General features: G+C 44.9%; 2 protein-coding genes across 3 annotated transcripts; both read right to left on the reverse strand.

Moving 5' to 3' along the window:
* Positions 1–1103: 1103 nt before the first annotated feature.
* mtx2 (metaxin 2) lies at positions 1104–5174 on the reverse strand. 2 transcript variants are annotated; one of them, XM_067260382.1, is made up of 10 exons: positions 5022–5174; positions 4587–4634; positions 4261–4304; positions 3791–3863; positions 3628–3704; positions 2564–2656; positions 2320–2358; positions 1992–2117; positions 1690–1766; positions 1104–1439 (listed from the first exon to the last, which is right to left on the reverse strand). In XM_067260382.1, the coding sequence occupies exons 1-10, from the start codon at positions 5059–5061 to the stop codon at positions 1238–1240; spliced, it is 819 nt and encodes a 272-aa protein (XP_067116483.1). In that variant the 5' UTR covers positions 5062–5174; the 3' UTR covers positions 1104–1237. The 2 variants fall into 2 exon arrangements, with proteins under 2 accessions (XP_067116483.1, XP_067116482.1); XM_067260381.1 differs by having other exon boundaries at positions 4261–4307.
* A 1537-nt stretch (positions 5175–6711) lies between these two features.
* LOC136965897 (homeobox protein Hox-D3-like) lies at positions 6712–7994 on the reverse strand. The gene is made up of 2 exons (XM_067260196.1): positions 7583–7994; positions 6712–7412 (listed from the first exon to the last, which is right to left on the reverse strand). Exons 1-2 carry the CDS (start codon positions 7992–7994, stop codon positions 6712–6714), a joined length of 1113 nt encoding a protein of 370 aa, XP_067116297.1.
* Between the last annotated feature and the right edge of the window lie 4626 nt (positions 7995–12620).

Raw genomic sequence — 12620 nt, forward strand, 5'->3', positions numbered from 1 at the left:
TTGTGTGTATGCAGAGAAGGGAAAAACAGTCTTAACTGTCTCTAATTGATACAACTCTTATCGCACTGGTCAATCTGTCAACATAGAGTAGTTATATATAAGGTGTGTATGTGAGTGGGTGGGATCAGTTTGTCTGGATGAAGAACACCGACATTCCAGAAAAGAGCAGAGGGTCATTTCAGTCAACCCATCTGTCATGTGACCTGTCACAGTCTGGGTTTCAGGGTTCAAAGCTGCCATTGCCAGGGGCAACCGCTGCAACCCCAGACTTAAGGCCACGCCCAGGACGAGCCTCTAGCCTGCACCTTGATCTTGTCTCACACTCGCACGTCTACACACACATGCACATCTCCTGGGACATCATAATGATCAGTTTCCTGTCCACTTCCTGGAACCCTTCCCAGAGTTCCCTAAGACCTACATGGTGTGTTGTTTGTGTATTCGTGTGTGTTTTAGTATCAATGTGCCCACAGAGGCTAGCTGCTTATATCTCTAGAATACCAATGTTCGTCACCTTAGCATACACACCTCCCTCACCCCTCCCTCTCACCCCCTACTTTTCACCTCCTCACTCACCCCCTCCCTCTCATGTCCTCAAACATACCTCCTGACCTACGTTCTCCTCCTATCCCTTATCCCTTCCTACTCCCCCTGCAGCATCAATAACAGCTCAGAACAGGCACCTCCATGGTCTGACAGATGGGGTTTTATTTGAGTAGGCACTTTCCATTCAACAATTCAGAGGACAAAAAACAACAACAAAATCAGACATTAGAAAAGGGGGGGAAAACAATTTGGTGACATATTGATATACGAGTAATTGCTTGGTGTTGTTTGAAACGTCACAGATACACAGGAATACACAGGGTATAATACACAGGGTGTATTCCTGTTATGGCATTAACAGACATAGACACAACTGGAAGGGAAGGGGGAGAGAGGAGGGAGAAGGAGACAAGAATAGAGGGAGGAGAAGGAGGGGGGAGAGTAAGGAGGGAGGGAGGGAGGGAAAGCTTGGTAGTTCCAGGGTTCAGGACCGGAGGAATAAGGGACTAACCCTAACCAGATGATGGGGTTGGTGTGTGTGGCGCATGCATGTGTGGGAACTGTTTCCCTTCTTATGTGCATGTGTGTCTTCGTGTTTATGTGTGTGCATGTCCATATCAGTGATTTATTTTGTGTGCGTGTGTTTTTGTGTGTGCATTTGTGTGTGTGTGCAGATGTGTGGGTGCAGCTCTCAGATGAGCGAGGGACCCTTGCTCAAGCCTCTGGAGGTGGTTCCAGCCTGGCTGTTCTCGAAGTAGGCCTGCTCCACGCGGCGCACAAACCCCAGCAGGTTGCTGTAAGCCTTGACCTTCTCCCCCAACTGGTCGCTGGTCAGACGCGTGGTCAGGATGGTGAAGAGGTGGCCGAACACCAGGGCATCCAGCTCTGTGGGCCTGGGACATGTGTTGGGGGGAGGGGTGGAGTGGGGGAGGAGTGCATTGCTCTTATTACATCCAAGTCATTTGGTAGACGCTGTAAGTCTGATATACTGTTACTGTAAAACGGAACAATAGTCTAATACACTGTTATTGTAATACGAAGCACAAGTCTAATATAAAACTACTATAATAGAGAGTACTACTCTAACATTGTACGGTGTACTAATCTAATGTACTACTGTCATTTAACTCAGGATAAACATACTGCTTGTTGAAGAAGTAGGGCTGTGTTCCTAGACGTTGAGAGAGAGCCTGACAGCACTGGCTCACATCTTCATACACCTGAGGAAGAAGAAGGAGAGCAGAGAGAAGAGGAGTTATTCAAATGAACAATCAATGTCATTCTGGGATTAGAGACAAATATAGTTAATTATGCACAATGTATGACGACAACATAATCAAATGGTTCGGTTCTGGTTTCAAAGTGGGTCTGTGAGCCCGGACTTATGTTCTATGTGTTTCTGTCCTATTCTACTGTGTTCTACTGGGGTCTGTCTGAACTCTGACCTGTTCCAGACTCTTGCCCGCCCAGCCAATGGCGTTCATCTTCCTTCGGACCTCCCACTGTTTCTGATAGGCTAGGATGTGGTTGAGAGGCCAGGAGAATGGACTGCTGTACCTGGGCCGCGAGATCTGAGTGAGTGAGAGAGCACATATACACACACACACACACGCAAACAAACACACACACACACACACACACAGAGTAAAAAAATAAATAATGTTTGTTTGTTTTGTTCTTCCTGCACAGATCGTCTTCTCCTCCTTCTCGTTCTCCTCCTCTCCCCAGATGCCCAAACAGCTGCCTGGTGAAGATGAAGGTTTAGGCTCTCACCTCGGCCGCTGTGGTCTCATCACACCACTGGATATACAACTGGACACAGAGAGAGGAAATGAGACAGGGGAAAAAGACTCATTTAATGGGCAGAAGGAAGAGAGGAACCAAAACAATAAGATAAGAGTGTGAGAGCTAGAGGTAGAGAGAGCGAGAGGTAGGGAGAAGGAAGTAGATGTAGAGAGGTAGAGAAAGAGGAGGAGGTTTAACTTAATACATTGGATGTGTGTGTGTGTTAGTGTACCTCTGCAGTGAATAACATGTTGTTGACCAGTTCCATGTAGGCCTTCATCTCAGCTCTCTGCACATCATCTAGACCATCGCTGAGAGTGTGGCCCTGGGGTGGAGGAGAAGGGATTCAGACAGGTGCACAGTATGTGTGTTTTACAGGCATGTTTATTTCCAGATATTCCTGTCTATGTCCGTATAGTTGTGGTTTATGTTTTGTTTCCCAGGTGTCCGTCTGTGATTCGCTAATTCACATTTACATTTAGTCATTTAGCAGACGCTCTTATCCAGAGCGACTTACAGTAAATACAGGGACATTCCCCCGAGGCAAGCAGGGTGAAGTGCCTTGCCCAAGGACACAACGTCAGTTGGCATGACCGGGAATCGAACTGGAAACCTTCGGATTACTAGCCCGATTCCCTCACCGCTCAGCCACCTGACTCCCTTCTAATCATCTAATCGTCTCCATTCCTTGTCACTAGCGCTTACTGCTCCAAACCAATCAGCTGTTTGTCTCCCATTTATATCCCAACTGTCTTCCATGCGAGAGTCGATTTTGTTACTGTGTGGATTTGATTTGATTGTGTCTTTATGCGTATTTGTTAGAAACTTGCTGTTAGTAGTATCCACTATTTTGAAATCCTTTCGTTTGTTAATTGGACCCGGTATAGTGTGATTTTTGTTTGGTTTGGTTGTTTGCACAGGGGCAAGGGGACAGTTAAGATGCCCATGTGCATACATTCTGTAATGTAGTTTATACTTGTTAAGAACAATAGGCAAAGAACTGGTGTCATGCACCTTTGTTAGAGAGGTATTATTAAGCCCTGGCAGGTGCGTGTCTTTAGCAGTTTACTGTATTATTTTTTGTGGCAGCATTCACAGTGGCGTTGTGCAAATAAATATGAATAATAATAAATAATATTACTAAGCATTTTCGTTTCCAGGTCATTGTGTTGTCGTGCTACCATGTAATCACCCCTGGCACACTTTCCTATTGGCCCTTTTCTCCCTCACCTAGACCAAAGCACAAATAAAGGTTGAAACAGCGTGTGTGTGTGTCTGTGTGCGCACGCATGTTACCTTAGCCTTGGTGAACTGTACTATAGGCCCCAGCTCTGACACCACCTGGTTTCCAACCTGAACGAAGGGGACTTTACCTGGGGATACACATAATCAACTTTCAGTGTACACACACACACACACACAAATACACACACAAACACAGTAGCCATGGAAGACTGACCGGAGGGGGACATGTACTCTGCGTTGGGTCGGCAGATCACCTGGACAGGAAGGCCACACATCCTCAGGTAGGCCTAGGACACACAGTGACAACGCTTCATCATCTACCCTCCCATGTCATCCACTAACCCTACAGTACAGTCACGTCCTATCTATCCTTCTGTCATATTCACCAGGCTAGGATTCAGATACGCCAGGGGATCCACTGATATCTGGACACCAGGTACTACATTAAGAACAATGTCTGCCCAGCTGGGCTGTCTGAGCAGCACCTCTCCAGCTCACACTGTTCTGAGTTCTTGGGAAGGCAGGGGAATTCTTGCCCAAGTCACACTGTCCTATGTGGCGTCATAACGTGGTCAAATGGCTCTGCTGCCTAGCAACGTGTCAAGCTGTACTGGGTTGCCTGGGAACATGTCCTGCTGTCGTCTGTTGTCTAGTAACGTGTGTAATATGTTGGCGTAGACTTACCTGCACTGCTAGAGAGGAAGCACAATCTGACAGCAAGATCTGGTCTTCTGGAGAACAACACCAGAGAGGGAGAGAAAGAGAGAAGGAAGAAGGAGATATGTAGGCATGGTGGTAGCGATGGGCAGAAGGGATCAATGGATGGATATAAAGACAGAGGGAAACATTGTATCCAAATGCAGAAACTTTGTGTACGGTCTGGTAAGCATCCCTAACAGTGAGGTCTTACAGTACACTACCTGGTGTAAACACACCTGCTTCAGACCACCAGTAACAACCATCCAATCAGAGACTAATTTTTAAAAACGAAACTGTCTGTGGAAACTCACCTCTCAGAGGCTGATACAGGGTGGCGTTTTCCGGCCAAGGCTCAGCGGCTGCAGGAAACGGAAAGGTCAAACACACAGACGTGGTGAGAAACTACGTTGGCACAGCATATCCCCGTGGATGACGACTATACTACCTAGCATAAGCAGCTAGCCGCCTTAGTTAACACAGTAGGAGCGAGTGCTAGCTACGACGAATGCGGTTACGTTGGCAAGGGCACACGCCGAGCACAACTGAACTACAACCATAGATGACTTTGATGCAGTATATAACCTTTGATTGGAACATATACTCTGTTGATGTGTGTGCTAATTTGTGACGCGGGCACACCCCCATAGCTATATTTCTGCTGGCTACAGTGGCTAATGTTGCTGCTGGATACTAGCTAGCTTGCAAGCATAAAGACATGTAACAACAATTCAATGAAGACACATTACCTGCTATCTGGGAGACAAAGGCCTCTGCTGCAAGTGACATAGTGAAATCTGTCAAAACTCAAACTAAACCGCAGTTGTGTGTAGAATATTCTCAGCGTACAACAAGGTTAAGGGCACGCCGCAGCATCAGTGTTGCTCTGACGTCAGACGCACCGGTGCGTCTCTGCAGCTGTCCGCTGCTTCAAATCGAGTGGAACATTGTTAGTTCCGTAGTCAAGGTCTCAAACCTGCGTGAAGTTGGCCACCCACCCAACGCAAAACACCGTCAAAATAGTCTCAATCGTTTGTGCTAGGTTTGTGCTGGTTTGTGCTGCAATTATTTTCGTTTGTGCTGCTTTCATTTTTTAGATATTAAAGAATGTTTTATTGCGACTATTAACAATCAGTTTTGAGCAAGTGGGAGGGTGGAGGGGGTGACGTCATCGCCAGACAATTAAATGTCCAATATAAAAAATACCGTTGCAGCAAAAACGAACATTTTAACGGCACAAACGAAGCACAAACGGTTGAGACTATTTTGGGTTTGAGTGACCTCAGGATGACCTATAAAACATTCTTTAATATCTACACAATTAAAGCAGCACAAACGAAAATAATTTCAGCACAAACGGAGCACAAACGATTGAGACTATTTTGACGTTTTGCGTTGGGTGGGGGGCCAACTTCACTCCTCCTCACGCAGGGATTCACATATAATTCTTGCTCAGCCAAATTGCAGTGGTCTAAGTTTTCATCAGTGGCCTTGCTTAGTTAGTTGTTTGGTTAGTTGTATTCAGTTCCATATGATGACATGACAGAGATCCTTGACTGCCAGGAGTCCTAGAGTATGTTTAAGCCTGTCTTTCTAACACATGTGTTGTCTCGCCGTGTTTAACATCGTCTGGTCCATCATTTTCATGTTGACCTCTTGTTTCGTAAATAATTTTTTAGATTTTGTGATTTACCGTATGTATTGATGAGGTTTAAACAAATCCATACAATTTTCTTATCAAAGATTTTTTTATTCTATAATATTTAACAAAATACTAGATTCACTACATTTGACATTTAATAAAATTAAAACATATTTACTCTACAAAACACAGAATGACATTGCCACCTTAAGTGCCTTAAAATTCATAATTAAGTGTCACATTATCTACGATATGTAAACATGGAAGGTTTGATAATAAATACAATAAACTGCATGCGACAAGATATCAAAACAATTACATAAAAATACTGTTTCTCATTCCACCTATAACAAATTGATAATCTACCCAATATTTTGCACTAAAAGTATCCCGTGTGATGTTGATGACGTAAACTCACATTTATCCTCTCAGAAGGGTGTGTGTGTTTTTATCTCAAGGTTTGATTGATAACTCATATTTGACACAACTCAATACAATCTTGGCTTCCAAGACCAGCACCCTCTCCGCTCACCCTCAACCAATCCTACTCAGAGCTGACCCCCCCACCCCCCCACCCCCACCCCTTCCCCTAGCAACTCAAATGTAGCAAAATACGTGGGCAGGATACTAGGACTCACATGTGTATTGTGCGTGCATTCCATAGAGACAGCTCAGCCTCCATGCTATGTACCCTGTATTTCCTCTTGTCTAAAGCGGCCATCAAACAGAGAGGCACAACCCCTGTAGACTACAGGTAGTTATTGGGTTACAGGACTACAGGTGAGTCAGCCGAACCTCTACAGGTGGGTCAGCCTCGGAACCTCAAGTGTCCGTCCCTGAGCGGTGTGGCGTGGGGTGATTTCGGGGAAGGTGGGGTCGGAGAGGCAGGACCCGGCATGGCCCCCCGTGCCATGGTACTCCAAGGGGGCAGAGTGGTGCTGGGGGAGGGGGCCCATGTGGAACCCTGGGCCTGAGTGCGGCCCAGAGTCAGAGAAGCTCTCAGCACTATACACACCCTGGCTTTGAGGATTAGCGTTCGCGACATAGCCACCGTTACCATGGTAGCCCTGATGCTCATATTCGGGGTACCGTCTCTGCTGCTCAAGGCTCTGATCCACCGGGTATGACGGCAAGTTGTACACGCCCGGCGGCGCCCTGGAAAAGGATTGTGGTGAGGGCGGGTCGTAGCTGTGGAGGTGAGCTACAAACCCAGTGTGGTGGATGGGTGGGCTGCAGTCAGGAGACAAGCCCAGCGGGGAGGGCAGTGACCCTAAACCCCGCTGGTCTTTCTTGTATTTCATCCTGCGGTTCTGGAACCAGATCTTGATCTGGCGCTCGGACAGGTGAAGGACGTTAGCGAGCTCCACCCGCCGTGGTCGGCAGAGGTAGCGGTTGAAGTGGAACTCCTTTTCCAGTTCCACCAGCTGGGCGCTAGTGTAAGCGGTTCTGATCCGCTTCGAGCCCCCCTCGGGTGGGCTGTACTCCTCACACTGCTCCCCTGAAAGACATGGGAAACATCTCAGCCTGGAGGTTATATTCTGGGTTTGGGACCTGCTTTTACACAATTAAGCTGATGGTTGAATTAACCCTCAAACAAGTCAGAGAGAACAAGGGAGGTCAGGGGAGACATAAGCTATTGTATAACACCTTGAAATCAGTGATAAATACCCTCTTTGCTGGTGTTGTTATTCTTATGCTTGGCGTTCTGACGAGAGTCCTTCATCCAGGGAAACACCAGCTTGGCCCTGGCTGGAGGAGCTCCACCAGGAGTTCCGTTAGGGGGATGGGAGCTGGAGGAAAGGGGGATGGCAGGCAGAGGCGGGGCCAACTGCTGCAGAGGAGGAGGAGGCGGAGGCGGAGGAGGAGGCGGAGGAGGAGGAGGAGGAGGAGGGGTGACTTTACTCCGGGTATCATGGCTGTCCCTGCCGCCATGTTCATCGGTGTGTGTTGTAGGAGCGTGAGGGGGTTCTGGGAGGGCCCGGTAGACAGGGTGTGTGTATGTGTGTCCCTCTGACTTGGGGTAGGGACCGTCCTCAAACACACAACTGTCATAATAAGTGGCCTTCTGCATGGCGGGCATCTAGTCTGGCCTATAACAGCTGTTGGCCAATAGGAGGGAGTTATGTGGCAGGGTGACCGGAAAATGCTACCCCCTCCCTCTCTCACCCTCTCTCTCTTTCTGGGACCTGCTGAAAAAAGGAATCAGTCAAAGACCCTGTCATATCTAGAATCCAGAAGCAAAGACTCGAAGCGTGTTTAAAATAGACACATTTTTACAACTATCAGATCTTTTTTTCATTCAAATAGCAAAGCATGCGTTTTGATGAATGGAAACGAGACTGTTATACTATCCAGCTAACCCTCACAAAGCCCTGGCCATCACAGAGAGTCGGTTAAACATTAACCTGTCGTCTAAGATCTCCTTTTGTCTAGAATAACCACCAAGAACGCTAATCGGCATTTGGTGGTCCATCCACATTTCTCCTCTCTTAAAGGGAACAAAGACCTCTGGTCTTAATGTTTAAGACACCCACAATGAGCCATTAGGATGACTTTGGCATAGGAAAAAAAATACTTTGTAAGAGGAAATTCTTCTGATGGTAGTATTACTTTGAGCTAAAATAATTTGCTATTTTGGATGTCCAAGTGTATGTTATCTGCCTTGAAAGGAACCTGCCTTTACATGTTCACCAGAACAAGACCACTGCTAAACCTAGTTTCTCAGATCTGCAGTAATTATTCAGAGGTGGTTTATGACGGGAAAAAATCCTCTTGTGATAAGAACCATGTCTAAAAGCCGATAATTTTCCAATATTCTTGCGAACGTCCTATTGTTCCAATCTAGTTGGATTCGTGAGCAGGGGGACCTGGGTGGCGTCCATAAAAAGCCCTTCTGTGCTGTGATAACCTCCTGTATCCTGTGCAGATGCCCTTTTAGCCATATAGTGGTGCATGCACGAGGGAGGCCTCCGACTCAGGCAGCTACTGAGAGCTCGCGGTGCATACTAATGTGGGCTATCTGTCACCGCTGTGCTCGAGGATATTTATGACTGCCTGTCCTGCGCGCGTAGAAACGCCTTTATTTGGAATGAAGAGAAAAACACTTTCGAGATTCGATTTCGAGTTCGGTTATAAAGGCATGTTCACAGTTACAAGTGGACTACATATTTAATCCTATAATATTTGGTTTACAACATTTATTGTTTGAAACTGGTGATCGTGTTTCTTTGTGTAGGCAAATGCGCCTCGTGGTTACTGTTGTTTGTGAACAATTTGCCCCCAAGAAAATAACCTTACAAATTACAGGCTTCTCCACTGTAACATCTTTATCACAAACCTAAAAAGCTACACATCAATTGGAGTCTAGTTTGATCATTTGTTATTAAAATAAATTGAATATAGGCCTAATTCTTTAAGATATTACATCCGATGTTATTAATGTGGTGACCACAATACTGTCAACGTCCCATCACTGTGTTATTAGTTAAATAACCCGTTAACATTTTAGAATGTAATCCACTTTTTAACTAGAAATTAAATCACAAGACCTAAACGTTATTTCAGATAGGCCTATATGTCTTTAAGTAGGCAACCTTTTTGTGTAGTTTGCAGCTTTAATGTCCTTGGTCTCCTTTATGATCTGTGTGACCACGTCTCCGTGGTTCTCTGAAATACAGATTTGGTGAGTTCAGCTTTTGTCTGCCATTTGCTGATGTCCTTCCCTAAACAGAGACGGTGACTGATATCACAAACACAATAAATAAACAAATATATATATCAATGAAAAAACTATATTTTTTATATAAGACGAAACCTTTGCCATGAGTATGTGAGTGCTACATAATTCTACACATGTGAATCTTCTGTGAGGTATTTCTGCTCTGGGCTCCGTGCTGACCCTTGCTTGAGCGGCCATAACTCAGATTAATGAATAACCAACGGAAGCATTTTGACTGAGGCACAAATGCTATCTCAGCTCAACTTTTCAGCATCGCTCTTGTCTTATTTTCAAACTGAGCTCCAGCTCTCACCACTTGTCATCCACGCCGAGACAAAAGAAACAAGCTGGATTTCTCTATATGTTGGTGGGACTATTGCCGCTCTGTGTTTAGGGCCTATAGGTTGGCAGTGATTATCAAGGCAAGCAAACAATCAATAGCCTTAACTTTAACGGATCTAGTATAAAGGGAGCACTGTGTATTTCGTGGGAGTTTAATTTGTAGTTTCTAGTGATTTGTAAACTCTCTGTTCTGTGAAAAAGATGTTCTCGCCCACGCGATCGTTACGGTAAGTTGGTTAGTACAATGGCACAATGGACCGAGCTCGAGCCACGCAGAAGAACAGTATACAAAATGTCTTTATTTGGTTGTCTAAATATGTACAAATTCATTATACAACTATGTATCAAATTCTGAATTTGTATTATTATTAAATCAATTATTAAACAAATGTGGATTGTAAATCAAATGCAGATTTATTTTATGATGTAAAAGGAATCCTGTTGGCCTATACGACTTCAGTGTTTATAATATAATATATTATCAACAGAGATTGTTCAGTTAGTTTTATGGGAAATTATGAAATAGCCCAGAATAATAGGTAGGCTATAGATGGGCTACAATTAACAAAATAGCAGGTTATTTCAGTCTATTCCATTTCAGACCGAAAATTGTGATATGAAGAGTTAGAGTATGGCTTTATAGGCTAATATAGACTTTATTCTGCTGAGGATGATGTTTACGACAGAGATGTGTTCGTTCCAAAATGCTTTATATTCAAGAGCTGTATACCAATATGCGGCCTGTATGGTTATAGCGCAGCAGTCATTATCGTCATCACGACAGGAAATGTCAGAACAACATTTTACAGATCCCTGCGAGCGTATAGAGATACAAATCTGCATTCTCTCTACTCTTATAATAATACCTCAAATTAATGTGATTTACAGTCCACCGATTGATATTAAGTGGTTGCCAATTCCGACGTTATTGTCCCAATTCTTATCAAACTGAAAAATCCCCCTAACCCATCTTCAATATACATGTAGGACTAAAATGGTAACGCATATTCGTAAAACGTATGTTTAGCTAAAATATAGCATATGTATGAAAGCCTTCAAGCTCATGGACTAACCGTGGTTTAATACCGTGATGTTGATAACGACCGTCCCTCTCCCCTGAAAACATAAATCACGTTTATTCTCTGCGAGGGACTGCGTGATGAAGGGCTTCGTTTGGACATTCAGTTGCTTACCTTTAAATCAATTTATCACGCGGTCCTTCCTCCGCCTCGGTCTCTGCTTCGTCTCCAGACCGCCAGAACATCCCTCACGCGGCTCCCGGCAGTACAGAGCCGTCTAGACCTGCTCAGGCTTCCTCACACATCTCCGCACCAGCACATCGTATTCCCAGCGGAGAGGACCGTGGAGTCCTCCGCTACCAATAACAACGTAGGTAGCCTACTCCTACCACATACCAGTCACTCGGTATCCGCCATGCAGTCATAATTTCATTCATATCTCCATCAGCATGTAATATGATGGAAACGAGGATCCCTTTAGGTTCCACGCAGATTTGCTCACGTGACACGGAGCTCGTGTTGGAAGCCTCTCATCAATGGAACAGAGTCGCGCTCTATCAGTCCTTGCACCATTCTCTAAACACCACGATCCCACACATACTGCCAGTGGCCTCTATTAGGTCTATACTGATACATCCCAAAACACATGTCATACATGCTTATGAATTACGTGATATTAAAATATTTGTATTGTCATTGCATCTGTGCTGTAGGCCTACGTAGGCCTATCCGAACACGAACAATTAGGCCTGTTATTGTTCTGACAATTATGTAGTTTGTGTGGTGACATTGAGCTTCCATTAGACCACTCTATTAGATTTTATATGGAAGTGTATGCAAACAGACCGTTAGGTCTTTTGTTTGAGTGAGGGGTATAGTTCCAGCACCGGGTCTAAGGCTTCACTGACGCCAGCCTAGACAGCTACTCACTGGCCTGGTTTCGCTGGCCTGGCACGGGCATATGCTCTTGGGTAATAAAGTCAAAGATTTACTGTCCTCGCCTCGATGCCCGGACCCCAGCCGTCTCTCACACTCACAGCAATTAAAGGATTTACGGTGAGCTGGACAACTGTCACCACGCTCAGAATACCCGCACTTGTCACACACAGACGTATGCAGCCCATACTTTGGACACTTTGGATCTGTGTTGATATTGACTATTTACACTAGTGCATTTTCTTGTGACGTAAAATGGCTGACCAATTTCTTTTTATCTTTTCAATCAGACTAATCTTTCTTTCAATTTCTATTTTATTAGTCCCTGTGTTCTGATTTAGCAGGTCTAACATGCATTCCTTGGACCTAGTTTCTTCAGCTATATACAATGTTGATTAATAGTTAACCTGAAGAGTACAAATAAATGGTTCGTTGACCAGATGAGCGAGCTACCGGTATTGTCTGCTGGTTAACAACTGAATTCTGCCACAAAAGTCAATTCAACCTCAACCCTTTAATGCAATGAGCCTCAGTGTTACCAAAAGGACACGGGAAAATGTGTAACCAGGCGCTAAGTGCAGAGTTCAATTCCAATAACAGTCCTGATACAATTTAGATTTTTCCCAACAAGTTATTTTTGAGCTCCTTGGTGAATAAATGTACTTCCACCCAGCCTATTTTTAGCGTCCCC

This window comes from Osmerus mordax, chromosome 22 (genome assembly GCF_038355195.1).
Source record: "Osmerus mordax isolate fOsmMor3 chromosome 22, fOsmMor3.pri, whole genome shotgun sequence".
In the NCBI taxonomy this organism is placed as follows: Eukaryota; Metazoa; Chordata; class Actinopteri; order Osmeriformes; family Osmeridae; genus Osmerus; species Osmerus mordax.

What these genes read in the sequence shown, in the direction of transcription:
- mtx2 (XM_067260381.1), bottom strand. Translation starts at nt 5,061, where the DNA reads ATGTCACTTGCAGCAGAGGCCTTTGTCTCCCAGATAGCAG. An exon ending in CGGGCAAGAGTCTGGAACAG is followed by an intron (nt 1,767 to 1,991) that starts GTCAGAGTTCAG and finishes CTTCTTCCTCAG; the next exon opens with GTGTATGAAGATGTGAGCCA. An exon ending in CCCTACTTCTTCAACAAGCA is followed by an intron (nt 1,440 to 1,689) that starts GTATGTTTATCC and finishes CACATGTCCCAG; the next exon opens with GCCCACAGAGCTGGATGCCC.
- LOC136965897 (XM_067260196.1), bottom strand. Translation starts at nt 7,994, where the DNA reads ATGCCCGCCATGCAGAAGGCCACTTATTATGACAGTTGTGTGTTTGAG. An exon ending in TAACAACACCAGCAAAGAGG is followed by an intron (nt 7,413 to 7,582) that starts GTATTTATCACT and finishes CATGTCTTTCAG; the next exon opens with GGGAGCAGTGTGAGGAGTAC.